The sequence below is a fragment of the Phaethon lepturus genome, unplaced genomic scaffold, assembly GCF_000687285.1.
Source record: "Phaethon lepturus isolate BGI_N335 unplaced genomic scaffold, ASM68728v1 scaffold8170, whole genome shotgun sequence".
NCBI classification, from domain to species: Eukaryota; Metazoa; Chordata; class Aves; order Phaethontiformes; family Phaethontidae; genus Phaethon; species Phaethon lepturus.
In genome coordinates this window covers 1-15,127 of record NW_010513987.1, presented here as the reverse complement: position 1 = coordinate 15,127, position 15,127 = coordinate 1, and the positions used below count along the sequence as shown (strand labels likewise).

Sequence of the window (15,127 nt, the reverse complement as noted above, 5' to 3'; positions counted from 1 at the left end):
CTGCCAGCCATAACGAATCCTCCCACCACTTGATTAGCATCATCAAAGAGTGAACTGTGATGGGCAGAAGATGAACCGATTAAGTTCCGACAGTTTACTGTAAAAAAAAAAAAACAAGAGGAAGGATGCCAGGCGAGTACGGCATGCTCCGGTACCTGTGCCGGCAGGGAGAGTGGGGAAGGATCGGGGTGCCCAGCTGGGGACCGAGGACCGCGGAGCAGCCGAGAGCCCCGTGGTCAGCCCGGCAAGGCACCATGCCAGGGCACGGGCAGCTCTGGAGGGCAGAAAGGGGGTGTCGCCCCATCCCACCGCCCCATTTCTCGCTGCTGGGAGGACCACGCTCCCCCTGCCCGGCAGCACGGCAGGAGTCGGGGGAAGAGGCCGGCGTTCCCGGACGGGTAACACCCACTCCCTGCAGGTTTCTGGCACGCCTGGCTTCCCCTCCCCGGGGAGGTTTGTTGTGCTGTGCTTTGTTTTTTTCTTTCAGCTCGTGTGCTCACGTAAGTCAGTAACTAGAACATATTTTGACATAAATTTAGAGCATTTGGAGCCTATTTTGACAGGAATTTAAATGTGTCGAGAGTGATTACTCCTTTTTTTGCTTTACTTCATTTAAGAGAAATGCTGTGAATGGAGTAATTTTGAGGACTTCCCCATCACTAGGATATTTGCCTGAGGCAGATTTAAGTCCCCTCGATCCAGGAGGACACGTGCTTTGGCCACCAGCATGGGAGGCTGGAAGGGGTAGGCGAGGACGGTGCTCGCGGCACAGCCGCGGCTCGCTCCTGCGCCCAGCCGCCGCTCGCCTCCTCCACCCCGCAGCCGCCTGAAGAGCCGTACTCACAGAGCAGAGCGATTGCTGTTAAAAAAGAACTTTACCAGATCAGGGACCAAACCCAACAGGAGTATAAGGGGGTGGGGGGCCGGTCACCCCCATTTCCAGCAGCAGAGTGAATTTAGGGGAGCACCAACAAACACAGAAGCAAAGGTTTTTATGCATGCCAGAGGCAGAAAATATCAGACAGATGTCCAAAAAAGGGAATAAAAAATACTTTGTGGATGCTTTTTGCAAATAAAGACCTGTGTGAAAAGTAACTGATCTGTAGGATCAACAGCCCAGCATGGCCCCTGCTACCAGCAAACTGCTTGACTTTCCAGGGCCACATGGAGCAATATCTGGAAATCATGGATGTAAAACCTAAATTGTGCCTATGGACTTCAACAATAAGACAAATTGTTTCCAACACATGAGCATTAATGCTGCTTTAAAGAAATGTGATGAAATTTCAAGGGAGGCTGAGAGAATGTGATATTTGCAAGGTCTGTGCCTGATAGCCCGCACATAATGGGAAGAAAGAAGAGACAGAACAAATGCGATGCAGACACTTATATCCCAAGAGATTTGAAAAATGTCTGTGCCAAGTCGCTTGGAAAATCTCACAAAGCTAAATAATTCAGTGGAGAAAAATGTTCTTTTACGAAGCAAAGGGAACAAGCCTTATAGACGAGACATAAATGTGGATTAACTATTGGAATAGATTGAAATAAGTGAGCAACTACTGTCAGACCATGCTGCATTTTGTTTAAACAAAGAGCAGGTGAACATTACCACGTAGATCTCTCTGAGAAATATAGCTATAAAACACAGCACACCCCTGGGAAGGGAGAGCAGGAAAAACCTACCTCAGAGATGGAGAGGTTTGTTTTGCAGTGATTGGGGCCAAGGCCAACCACAGTCAGTGGAAATCTGTCCCCTGGTTTAGGTGGCTTTTCTGCTCCATTGAAGATCCTCACAGGGGAAGCCTTCAGATCTAAACTCCTGAAAGAGGATCAAAAGTACCAAAAAGATCACAAAATAACTCTGCAAACTGGTGTGGAAAACTGTGATCACGGGGAAATCATCTGGGCTGAACCCAAACTTCCACACAACCAGCAGGAAAACTGCCACTGACTTTGGTAGGATCACTCATGACTTAAGAGGACCAGGTAACTAATGCTTTCCTGGGCTGGGATTTTAACCAGCAGTGAAAAGGATAGTACGAGGATATTTGCTGAAAAGGACAGAGCAGCCAAGTGAGGAAGGGGTTGTATGGGACCAGCAGTGAGTGAATATGGCGGGACAACAGAGGTGAGCCATGAAGGAAGATGCTACTGTGTGGGACTTGTGAAAAACTCTCCTAAGGCCACACAACTTCCTTTTCCATGTCCTTGTCCATGTCTCTCGTGTACTGGGGAGCCCAGGAGTGGACACGGTACACCAGGTTTGGCCTCACCAGTGCTGAGTAGAGAGACAGGATCACCTCCCTCAGTGTTCTGGCAGGGTTCTGTGTAGCTCTAAGGTAACATCAAAGAGGGGCTCCATACCATCTTCCCCCATACATCTTCTGGAGAACGTGGCATTTCCTACGGGTATGACAGAGTCCTGACCATAAACAGAACTGAAAGAGCTGTGAAAGCCAACTGGGTCATAAAATTTTAAATATTCTAGGCTTCACAGGTACAAAAGCAGACAAGGCAAGCTTTGTGATCTTATTTCATTGAATATGTTTCATATTTCACTTTTATTTCCTGGGAAGGAGAGATACAGACAGACCACATTCATCTATGCCAGGAGAAGGTCCAGCCCTCACTAACATAACAGAAGAGGGCCAAGCCAGAACAAGCACTTTCCAGTGTAATTGCTTTGCCTCAGCTATTTCGTTTTATCATAGCTGATGTAAGTGAAGGCGAGTGGAAGGCACCTGAGAGCGCAACATGAAAACAGCATGGCACATGAAAGGCTTCGGCTTTCTCAAAGACAGATCGAGTCTGTCATCTTTATCTGACACTAATTGGGAGCTTTTTCATTATCACAGCCAAATTCTGCCCTTGGCTACCTGCCCATAAATCTTTCTGACGTCTTCCAGTGGGAGCTGGAGGCAGATAATCTGAGGGCAGAATCTGATAGGGAACTGCTAGAAGGACACAGGGAGGCCCAAAGACCCCCCCGGGGAATTCATCCCCTGCCCTGACCCAGGCACATCTGCTATCTGCAATGACACCAGCTCATCCTTTTCTCCAGATCTGGGGTGAAGGGAGAGCGTGAGGAGGTTTGCTAGCTTTAGGAGAGATGGGCTTCGGCTTGGATTTAATTTTCATTATTTACTTGGTGACTTCTGGAGGTGGGTTGGCGAGAGGTTGCTCACTTTACTACTGCTGTTTGCACTGGGATTTCAATGGAGTTTGCTTATGCTTTTGGATAGCTGCTCTTACTCTTTACATCTACTTTCAAATACCTCATTTGAGTTATATGATGGGAAGGGGCAGCATATAGTGATCCTGACCACTGTACATCAAGGAGCTGGTGGCCCACACAGCAGCTAACCCGGGCAGGTGCCTCTACAAGCTTCCTATACAAGCTGAAACCAAATCCCTCTTAAAAAAGAGAGTATATCTGAAGCAAACAGCATTGTATAGTGGAAAAGGCTCACCAGTTCAGGCAAAATATGTGGATGCATGGACCAGAAAGGGAGTTTTAAAGAAAAGTTATTTTGAGCACAAGATGAGCTTCAGCCTTATTTTAGCATTTCTTTTTCTTTTAAGATGCAAATGAGCCCACAACCCATAATTTCCACAGCACAGCTAAAATGTTGCACATTATGTGCAACATGCAGAGAGGCATTTTATAAATACCTGAAATACAACAGGGAACTAGTAGTATAATTAAATAAGGACACTCCACTGTGCAAGTGGGCTGGCCATACATCTCATTTGGTTTATGAGAGTGTCCACATTGTTATTCACAGAATTGCTTGAAAAATCCTGTGTCTAAATAGGTAGGCTGGTAAAAGTTTGGGGAAGAAGGAGGCTCCCTCACTTACTACCCACCTGTACCTGTACCTGTACCTGTACCTCATAGATTGATCTGTGAGCGTACAAGCACGAGTACTGGCAGTGAAAGGATAAGCGTCACGCTGGAACGATGGGTAGCACTGATACAGCAGACAAAATGCCATTGCTGTTGTTCATCTCTAGTCACTCTTCTAGCCTCGATTTTGTGTAAAATGGTTGATTTCACACATTGGCTTATATATTGCTACAGGAATTGGAGGACTGATTATTACATTTCTTGCATTACTTTGCTATTGTACAGGGCAGACTGGAGGGAAGAACCAAATCAGGTTATTATTATTTATACGTAACTGTAGTTCACAGGAAGCCCAAAGATGAATCATGGCCCTCTGACAGGTTTTGTGTGAACACAGACCAAAAAGAAGATCCCTGCCTTCAACTGCAATTTAGCTTCAAGGGTGCTTTCACTTGAGCTCAGCCTGGAGCGGCAGCAGGTGAAGGTCCTTCTTGTGTGGTGATGGGATGGGAGTGGTCTTGGTTCATGTCTCATCTCATCAGTACGTAAACTATCGCGACACCTTTTCTGGCTTCCACAGAGGGCTCTTCATCCTATAAGACATACTCAGAGGCCTGAAAAGATGTCTTCTGTCAAGGACACAGCCAGCTTCTGTAAGGCCAACATCACTAATCCCTTGGAAGGAAAGCTCATGTGCTGTATGGCCACCGGGGACATCTAAGGAGCTTGGAGGTTGTAGCATAGACGGAGGATAAGGGGGAACAAGTGGAATCATTTCATAAGGAGATGATGCTTTTGCTGTTATCCTGTCAGCCAACCCCTCCCAGTGGCCTTTAGTAATTTTTTATCCTTGATCCATTGCGTTACGGGTCTCAGAGGAATTAAATTGATGTAAGTTTTGTATCAGCTCCTTCACAGAGGCAGGGTGACTTCAGCCATCCCGTTTTCTGTCTTGCAGCAGCTGTCTAACCTACAAGCAGAAGTATAGGTCAGGAAATCACCATTCACATCACTCCACGTCATTTAAAGTATGTGCTGCCTGCTCCTTGATTTTCAGGTCAAAAGACACGGATCAGAAGTAGGGGGTAAGGAAAAACATTGTATTGCAGTGAAAGCAGGAGCTGGAAAGAAGCTGAAAACAGCATGGCAGATCTACAAGAGAGGGAAGGGCAGCAGAGGTGGTGTGGGCTGGGGGGAAACTTGTCGGGGGCTGGGGCTCCAGGATCCCGCAGTGCAGATAGCGTTGGGAGATGGAGGAGGCAACAACAACATGAACCTGAGATGGCTATGGTGGAAGTACAGGGAACACTAGGGAAAACCAAGTCTCATAAGAATATGTTTTTTTAAATTAGTTCAAGCCCACTTGCTGTTGTATTAAATACAGAATGTTAATGAGGTAATACCTGTTGTGATTCACCCAGGCTCATTATGAATAGCTTCCTTTTGAGGGTGATTTGCTTCCTTTAATCGTTTGTGTCATATGATGAGAACGGGGCTTATAAGATAAAGGATGTCTTATTTATCATTAGAGCTGACCTTTTATTTGTATTTCAGGCACTTTATTACAGTTTGTAATTGATATAAAATTGAAGATGCACTTGGCAAAGAAAACAGTCCAGACCCTGTCTCCAGAACAGACATTTTGTTCCTGATCTCTTCAGTCTTCCTAATTCAATCTTTTACTTTTTAAATCTTTCAGATCTAATTATGTCCTAACGCTACCAGCTTTAGGTTACAAATCTAAATCACCAGCACTGCAAGGATGACTGGGAAATGTATTCTGGAATGAGTCTCACCCTTTTCCTTCCTTGAACTCACATTCATTTATCAATAGGAGACAAATGGGGAAGAAATCAAACCCAAATATACTGTGTCACTGAGCATTGTCTTTTATGGAGACGAGAGCTGCTCTTCAGAGCATGCTTTAATGAGATAGAGAGAGAGAGAGAGATATTTACACACAAATATCTAGTGATAGCTGTTGATTTTGGTTTTAATGAAAAGGAACCCTTTTACACTTTCCTTACTTATATTAATAAAAATCACCTTGGCTGAGCCCCAATGAAGTTTTGATCCTGCTCTGCAAATCGGTTGCTCAAAATCTCCTGTTCCAGTTCAGTCTCAAACCAATTGTACATCAGTGTGCAACAGCTCATGGGAAAGTCACAGATAGAGGTACGGCACATGAAGTATTGCAGGTCAAACTATTTGTCTGAACTTCAGTTACATGCCATGAAAGTCTTTGGTGTCCCATTTCTTCTGACTTAAATTTCTGGTATCTATTTCAAAATGAGGAAAGGATGTGACCGTTGGTGTAAACGGTTCCGATGCCTCTGTGTTCTCTAAGAACAGATGCTCTTCACAGCCTTCTGCAGTTCAGCCTGTGGGGGCTCTTGGTTTTCAGTTGCAGGGACCCCTACTTCATTGCCCAGTGCTGCCTGAACCATGCTTTCCCCCCTTGTGCCTTTCCTCTCTCAATGGCCCGTTTTAATATGTATTTTTCAAATACAATCATCTCTTTTTGTTTTTTGAACACAGCAAGGTTTGCCTCTTCTGTATTCAGGTGTGCACTATTTCTATGCTGTTCGCTTTAACAATGAGTAGTAAGAATTAGGCTGGCAGAGCTGTAATTTTGTGTCGTCTTGCCAGAAGTGGATCATTCATGGATGACAGCCCTGTGATCTGAATGCAGCAGTTTACAGCATGCCGTGCAGTGGTTGCCTAAAACATTTACCAGGTGCTCAGTCCAAGCAAACAAATCTGTGCCAAACTTTAGAATACAGGAGATCAGGATTCTCACTTCATTTTGACAGTTCTTTGGCATTCTGGTTTCTCTGCTGATTGCAGTTTGTACACAGATATTGCGGGGGGAACACAAAGAAAAGGTGCACAGGCAACGAGAGTTCACTATCTCTTCTGATAGAAGAATCAGGAGGCAGCAGATGAAAATAGCAGGTGGTAAATAACAGACTCAGAACAAAGAAAAGCCCTCTTTATACTTGGTTGAAGCTGTCTGACATAATCACAAGTCTGGGGGGACAACTGACAGATAGCTGCATTAAAAAATAAAAAAGACACAGTTTTCCCTTGAGAAACAAAGCATGCATTTAAAAGAAAACAGCAACTTCCTTAGCCCAGGCTGAGCATGCCTTTCTGGCAGAGAGAATTTATGTATGGTCATTGCCCCCTGCAGATGCCAAGGGCCCTTAGCCCGGCGAGGAGGACAAGTCCCAGCCAAGACCTTCGCTGCATCTGCCTGTAGGCTCTGCTGGGGGCTGAGACCTGGCCAGGGTGATGCCCCTGAGCCACGTCAGCACTTGCAGAGGGAGCGCTGGGGGCTGGGCTGAGGTACAGAGCAGCATTAAAGCACCCAAGTGCAGGTGAAAAATCAGATGCCATCGCTTTCCTGCCTGGAGTCAACTGATGTGCTGATGCTAACATCTTTTGCGTCATGCCCACTGCCAAAGAACAAAAGCCCCGGTGATGGGAAGAGGGTCACACTTCATTAAGGAGAAAGAGGAGGGGTCTGTGCATTTTTGCCACCTCAAAGTTACTAATAAGCAACACTGATCGTGCCTCACCATAGTTTAGCAGGGTGCCTCCTCAACAAAATTGAAGAGGTCTTGACATTACCCTTCCCAGCTCCACACACCCATGGGCCACTACTTAGTGATGGGCTGCAAACCAGTTGGCACAGAGAGCACCTTCTTCTTGTAGGCAGGGCCCTTCCCACCACTGCCTGCAAACAAACCATCAGGAATCAGGCAGCCCTGTGCTGTAAGACTTTTCTGAAAGTCCATGCTCAATTTGTTCAATCTTTCCTGGAGTTACAGCACTAAACCATCTGAGATTGTTAAGGACAATTTCTCATACATGTCTGAGTTGCTCGGTTGCTCTGTGGCCAAGGATGGGTGTTAAAAGATGCTGGAAGTCTTTTGATGCTTGTTGGAAATGGCACTGATGAGGAACTTCAATTACAGCTTCAACAGAAAGCTGAAGCACTTTGCAAACAGGTCTTCTACAGCAGTCTGTTATGGTACCGTAAATAGTAATGAATCGAAAACATCAAAAGGGGACTAAAAAATAACAGCAGCTAGCAGCTCAAGTATTGCCACTCTCACACTTGCAAATTCTAAATAAATAAAACAATGCTTCTAATTTTGGATAATCACTGTGCTAGTGATGCCCAATTAGTCTAATAAATTGCCAACAAAAGAACTGAAAACACCTGTGCAATGATGCACTTGTCTCTCCCTCCCAGACATTTCACTTGCACAGATATATTAAATCAAGCCATAAAGTATGCATAATAATCCTTCTTGGAAATCAACTGCTAATTTGCATAGAAAACCAAACAAAGGAAATTTTTTTTTTATGTGGTGCAGGAATAAAAAAGGCCTACAGAGAGGTACAGGACTGGATAGGTTGTATAGTATGAAATGGAAAGGGAGACAGGATGGGTTGTAGGAGATGAATGGATGTTCGAGTCTACAAATTAGGCTCAAGGTGGGCTCACGGGGCTGTAAAGCCAGATGAAGTATCAGTACTATGCCACAGGATTGATTTCTGTGAATATGTGGGGGGGGGGTTATGAGCCTAGGAAGCTCAAGATAACAGCAGTAAGTTAAAGAGCACTGTTAAGGTTGGAAAGCCAAGCAAAGAGAATTTAGGAACTGGCAAGACTAAGGACATGGGAATTTTTTTCTATTTATAATATGTCCTGTGGCAGTCCTTCATGATGTGTTCATACACCAGTTTCCCATAGGACCCTTATTAGACAGACCATTTCAGAAGTTGAACCGGGATCACACAGACACCAGCAAGGTCACCCATCAGCGTTCTCCGTGCTCTGTTACAGTAGCAGGATGAAGGATGCCACCATGCTCAGAGCATGCTGGATGCTGACCAAAGACGTGCCCTTATCTCAGTCCTCCTGGTGCTGCCCAGAAGTGCCGGGTGAGGTATCCAGCTGCATGCTCCTCAGTTTGTGGTGCCTGGGGTCTGATTTACAGAAGTAAATCAGCAGAAGCTCTTTGGAAGACAAGCTAAACCAGGCAGAGGTGCACCAGGCGAACCAAGGGTAATTCTGCTGTTGATTTCAGCAGGGCCAAATTCAGATCAACTCCTGCATTCCCTTCCAGACTTGCATTTAAGCAGGAAGCAGAGAGGAAGAAAGGAAGAAAAAAAAGACGGGTATTTAAAAACATAGCGTGTGCAATCCACTATCTCCATACCAAGCCGCCCTATCTAGCCAGGAGAAGGAACCATCTGAGGATGCCTCAGTACAGAGTCATGAGCAAGGTAATAGGATTCATCTGCCTTAATTTAGGTGTTGAAAAGACTGATGTCTGAGCCCAGAATAGCCACTGTATACCCCCTTAATAATGGACAGAAACAGGTAGCTTCGATACTCTAAACCAAGTGTCTAAGACAGACCCCTTCAGACCATGTGTGAATAGTGTGGCCAGCAGGAGTAGGGAAGTGATCGTGCCCCTGTACTCGGCACTGGTGAGGCCGCACCTTGAATCCTGTGTTCAGTTTTGGGCCCCTCACTACAAGAAGGACGTTGAGGTGCTGGAGCGTGTCCAGAGAAGGGCAACGAAGCTGGTGAGGGGGCTGGAGCACAAGTCTTCTGAGGAGCGGCTGAGGGAACTGGGGTTGTTTAGTCTGGAGAAGAGGAGGCTGAGGGGAGACCTTATCGCTCTATACAACTACCTGAAAGGGGGTTGTGGCGACGAGGGGGTTGGCCTCTTCTCCCAAGTAACTAGCGATAGGACGAGAGGAAATGGCCTCAAGTTGCGCCAGGGGAGGTTTAGGTTGGATATTAGGAAAAATTTCTTCACTGAGAGGGTGGTCAGGCATTGGAACAGGCTGCCCAGGGAGGTGGTGGAGTCGCCATCTCTGGAAGTGTTCAAGAAACGTGTGGATGTGGCGCTTCAGGACATGGTCTAGGGGACATGGTGGCGCTGGATTAATGGTTGGACTTGATGATCTTGAAGGTCCTTTCCAACCTAGTGTTTCTGTGATTCTGTGATTCTGTGATGTTGTCTCACCCATTTCCCTCTGTTGACCACGGTGGGACACTAAAGCTATTTTTACCTTGGCGTGTACTTTGGCACAACAGAAAAGCAAAGCAGCTGGTGCTGAGGTCCCAACATCCACTCTATGCGCAGTTCAGGGTTTTGCTTTGGGCTAGATTTAGTCTGGGTCCCCTAGACCAGCTATCCTACCTAGAACAGCAATTCCACCACACACACATTTCAAACTTGCCTGAAGGATTCTTTCAGACCATTATGCCTTTCTAGAGATTGAAGGACATTTGGTGCATACCTGGACAGAGTTTTTGATTAAGTTTCCTCCAACAAGAATTCAGCTTAGCAGACCTAACTACTTAACTTGCTCTGAGAACTGAGCCATAAACAGACACAAGGATGAGATTTTCTTTAGAGCTGCACCCACCGTGCTGACCCTAAATACTGCTGTGTATGCACCAGAACAACTAGCTCAGACTTAGGTATTTAATTTTCAGATGCCTATGCTTGGTGAACCCCAGGCTTAGTAACACAGATCATAAAACCCAATCATATTATTTTAACAAAGTCAATCAAAACTATTTACATAGCTGCAATTACCACAAATCTTTTTGAACCTGTTTGTTCAACAGATCATAAAGCGTGCTGGCAACAAAGTGAAAACATAGCATCGGTATTTTTCATTACAAATGAATCAGCTGCAGGAGATTGCTAATCAAGTTACAGGTTATCATCATAGAGTAACTTTTCCTACCGATGTCAAAAGCAAACTCCGAATTCAAAGAGTTATAAATAACAGCAGCTTAAGCAGGATTGGAAGGAAAGGCTCTTGGATGAACGCAGAGCACATTCAAATACAGATTCAATGCAATTTATTTCTCTGTTGTCTTAGATGTAATGGAAATGTGCACAAATTGGTCTCAGCTATGACAGTAAAGTCTATTTCTCTATATGCACTGCAACTTCTCTGCGGAAATTCTGGCTCTGATCACAAAAGACCCCTTCATCATTTTCAGCAGGGCCTAGATTTTTTCCTAAGCTTTTCCTTCTAAGAATTAACATCTTTGAAACAAAGACTCCCTTAAACATTGCAGGACCAGCATCCTTTGGCCAGAAAAAAACTACAAATTCCCTACTCAAGCTTTTCAAAATATCTGTTAGTAAAGAATATTTATCATCTCACATGGTTACTCTTGTTTGTGAGAACATCAATGAGAACATGCAGAGCTTTTCCATTCCCACCAGAGATATCAAAAGCACTTGACTTCTCAGATGCTTGGCCTGGTCACCTTGGTTATGTGTTTGTGGGCTAAAGCTTGTAGGGAAGATGAATAGTATATTATAAAGCCAGAGTAAGGCAAAAAGACAGGTATTTATGAGTGAAATTGATACCCAAGAAAATATAAATATTTTCTTGAGAATTTTGTTTTACCTTTATTGATGCTTACTCCCAGTGACAATAAATCATGAATAACATGATAGACCACTGCATGGAGATAAACAGGGCTTTTAGCCCCAGCCACCAATTCATCCATATAAGCAAAAATAAAAATATTGATAGATTGCCTCCTATAACGTTGAACAATAATTGCAGATGATACAGAATTCTCAGCTGCTTGGCCCAGTCACTTTGGTTATGTGTCCTTGGATTGAAATTTGTAGGGAAGATGAATAGTATGTTGTAAAGCCAGAGTAAGGGAAAAATACAGGTATTTATGAGTAAGAAGAAAAGAAACCTAAGTGGTGCACTACGCAGAGGGCTATGAGTGGCACTACAGGAGGTAGCTAAGTGGAAGCAGGAGTGCTCTGGCCAAGCTGGGAAAGGCAGTAGTTGAGTGTTCAGTGACTTACCACTATCTGGTTTGCTTTGAAAATGGATCCTCGGGCAGGTGTCTTGCATGGCTATCATTGCCATGGCATCTGAGCAGCTCACAGTAATAGCTGGCCATGGCCAGTGCTGCCTACCAGGCTCCAGAAGTTACCCTTGTGCTGTCTGTCCGAGGACTGTCTGCCCTAGAAACCCACCTCCCAACAAAACCGTGCTCAGCTCTCATATCTAGGCAGGCAATCAAAGGCTATTTGGGAGAACCAGGGTGACTCATGTTATTCTAAGGAACCAGATTAATTTTATACCCCTGACAGAAGTTCACGCATTGAACATGCCCCAGCTGTCACATTTTATCATCTATTTCTGCTCTCAAACAAAGGTATCATTCCAACTCATTTGCAAAGTGTGGTTGCAGGGCCTGAAGTCCCAATTCCATCTTTGTGCCTTTGATGAGACTGTCTAGTGTTTTCCTTTTGCATTTTATTTTTCTGTTTTCCTTTGATTCTTTTGTACCTGGGACTTCAAAATGTCTATGAGCATTCTCCTAACAACAATCTCTAAGCAAACCCTGGGGATTATTCATGTCTGGCTTGCCAGCCATGCAGGTAGTAGACATCTTCACTCCACATCCCTGAGCTCCTGGAAGACTCCTCAGTGCTTCTACTGGGACATATGACATTGCACACTGGCACCGTCCACTCACTGTGGGTAGCACAGGCTCGGGTTCCTGTAGTATACTGATATTTCATTTTTGCTTCTTGTATTTTACATGAGCCATCAATTTGTATAAAGCCTCTTTGAATGACAAGGAGAAGGGAAATTTTGTAAATCCTGATTAATTCAGTGTTTTGGTTTAGAGTATGATTCAATAAACAGCTCCAACCAGGAGTGGGGAAGTGAAATATAGCACAGCGGGAAGAAGTAGTAGTCAGGTGGTAATATGGAGAAGAATAGGAAATCCTCAAGATGCCTTTGCCCAAAAAGCCAATGCCTTGTGAAGCTAGGCCCCTAGCACAACTGTTCCTAAATTGCCAGCTAGATCAGTTGGCCTAAGAAAAGGTATTACCTCCCCCTCCAAATGTTGTTGCAGTTATTTGGAAAAGAATAGTCCTAGTCCTTGTTAAAATATTTCTTAAAATCTTTGAAAATCATGTTAAAACGAGAACCATGTAGACAAATTCTTCCTCTCTGCCATAAAAGATCTTTCAGGACTATTTTATTTTAAAATAATATGGATGTGTTCTCCTTCCAAAAGTTTTCACAGGCTTTCTATCAGAGCGTGAAACAACTCAGACCAAGGTTGCCAGGTTTTAGCTGTGAGCAGTTATATCTGCCCCTTTTCCCTCCTGCTGCCCCAGTGGGGAATGCCCCCTTCCACCACACCAACACGAGGACACTGCGAGCCCCAGAACAACCGTGCAAAGAAGCAGGACTGCCCAGTTAGTTTATTGAGGTGGTCCCTTAGGATGAGACTTGCTTTTAAATGCAGGAGCTGGGCTATCCTGAATCCATGCCACCACTTTCCTAGCCTGCATAACCCAAATTTAGCCAGAAGAATTAAACTGCTGCTTGAAAGGTCAACATCCATTTATATATTTCTTGCCACTCTGCAGTGGCTTAAGACATCTTAAACGTTCAAGACACTTGAATGCCTTATCCATACCACAAAAGTTTAGCTCATTGACTTCTAATACACATTTGAGGTGTATCTTATATTTGAGGAACAATATATGCTCCTGAAAATCAGATCGGTTTTGATTTGAGCTAACACTTCCAGCCAAGATAATGAGTACAGGAAGGAGCAGCAGTGGGGTAGGACAGAGAGAGGACAGCTTGGAGCAGACTGGGATGCGTACCTGAAGTCACAAGAGGCAAAGGTGGAACAGGGAAACCCCTAACTGGAAGTGCTCATTTCCAGCAACAACCTGGCTGTGAATGGGTAAGGTAGAAGAAGCCCGGGGAGCGTGGCGGCTTCTGGATGAGGACAGAGAGGGGTGGCTGGCGTGGTAAGCACAATACAGAAGCCTTAAGAGTAGAGCAGGAAGGAGAGCACTGGATGGGGAAGGAGCAAGGACTAAGAGACATGGGACACCCAAAATGCAAGGCTGTGTGTCCAACACACCAAGGAGGTCGGGACCAACAGTACAGTGTGTCATGTTACGTGCCAGACAAAACTACTTAATTAAACACTTCCCAAACATACCAGTGTGCTTACCTACAAACTGGTTTAATTAAACTGGTGCAAAACTTGGAAGGAAATTATTGTAGTGACATTGGACTAGTCACAGGTATTTGTTTATTCCAAAACAATCTGGAAATGTCCATATGCAAAGTTTCATCAAATACAAGTCACGGTTTATGCTTGATCTGTAACTAATGCGATTATTTTAAATGGATTTTTCTTAAAACTAGCTTACTTTTAGAATTTCTCTCTACATAAATCCCCGTTTCAGTTAGAGCTATTCACTTTCAGAAGCAGCCAGCCAGAGAGTAGAGCTGCCTGCAGTCAGAGCTGTGGAAACAGCAAATTCTGCGTCTGCCCCAGAATACACCTTACCTTTTAACCCAGAGTTCTTTGTTTCTTTTCTCACCAAAATAAAAATGTGGAGCCAAAGAAGGCTTCCAGTTTTTCAAAGACAGAATAATGTAAAGTGAAGCAAAAGCCAGACACACGCCACAAAACCAGGACAGTAGTCCACGCACTTTTTTGTGTGGTAACTTAATGGTTAATGTGCTTACCCAGCACACAGAGGAGCCCGGCTCAGCTCCCGGCTCCTGCCGTGCAGATTCCCCATTAGAGGGTGAGCGAGAGTCGGCACGCAGCGATGTCCTCTGGACTCCGTGTCCTTCAGTCTCACCATGGCAAGTACTTTTGATTTGCTGTCTCACGCTTTCTCTTTGGCTCGGCCCGTGCTCAGCTATTCTGCGAGAATCAGGACGGCGCTGGTTGGGCAGACTGAGGCTGTGCCTGCAGGACGGCAAGTCGTCGTTCTGCATTAACATCCCATGAATAAAAGAAAGGACTGAACCCCCACCTCCAGCATCCTCAGGGAATTCCTTAATAACGGCAAACTTGAGTGGAGTCCTGGATCTAGCTTCAAAAACAAAACCCACAGCACACATTATATTCAGGTCAAATATTAAGATGTCCTTAGCTGCAGGTTTGGTGAATAAACTATTTCCCAAGAGGCGGGGGGGCAGAGCTTCCTTTACTGAGCTTTCGAAACATGAACATGATGAAAGGAAAAGAGACTCCAGAGCCTCTTCCCTACAGGTGTGCTGAATCTCACCGAGGTAAATTAGCCCCCCGCTGCGTCTATCCCAAGTCACCCCACTTTAAGCCAGAGTACCTCCGGCCTGCGTGGGCAGCGCCAGGACCGGAGCTGGCGTGGAAGTGTCACCGAAATCGGGAATAAACCT

General features: G+C 45.0%; 1 protein-coding gene across 1 annotated transcript in view; it reads right to left on the bottom strand.

Annotated features, from left to right (window-relative positions):
• The window catches only part of LOC104624261 (tripartite motif-containing protein 35-like), a 48,921-nt gene extending 34,353 nt beyond the window's left edge, over positions 1-14,568 (bottom strand). Inside the window, 2 exon segments of the mRNA XM_010291588.1 lie at positions 1,684-1,819; positions 14,447-14,568. Coding sequence (XP_010289890.1) covers positions 1,684-1,819; positions 14,447-14,568 — 258 coding nt within the window.
• Positions 14,569-15,127: the final 559 nt, after the last annotated feature.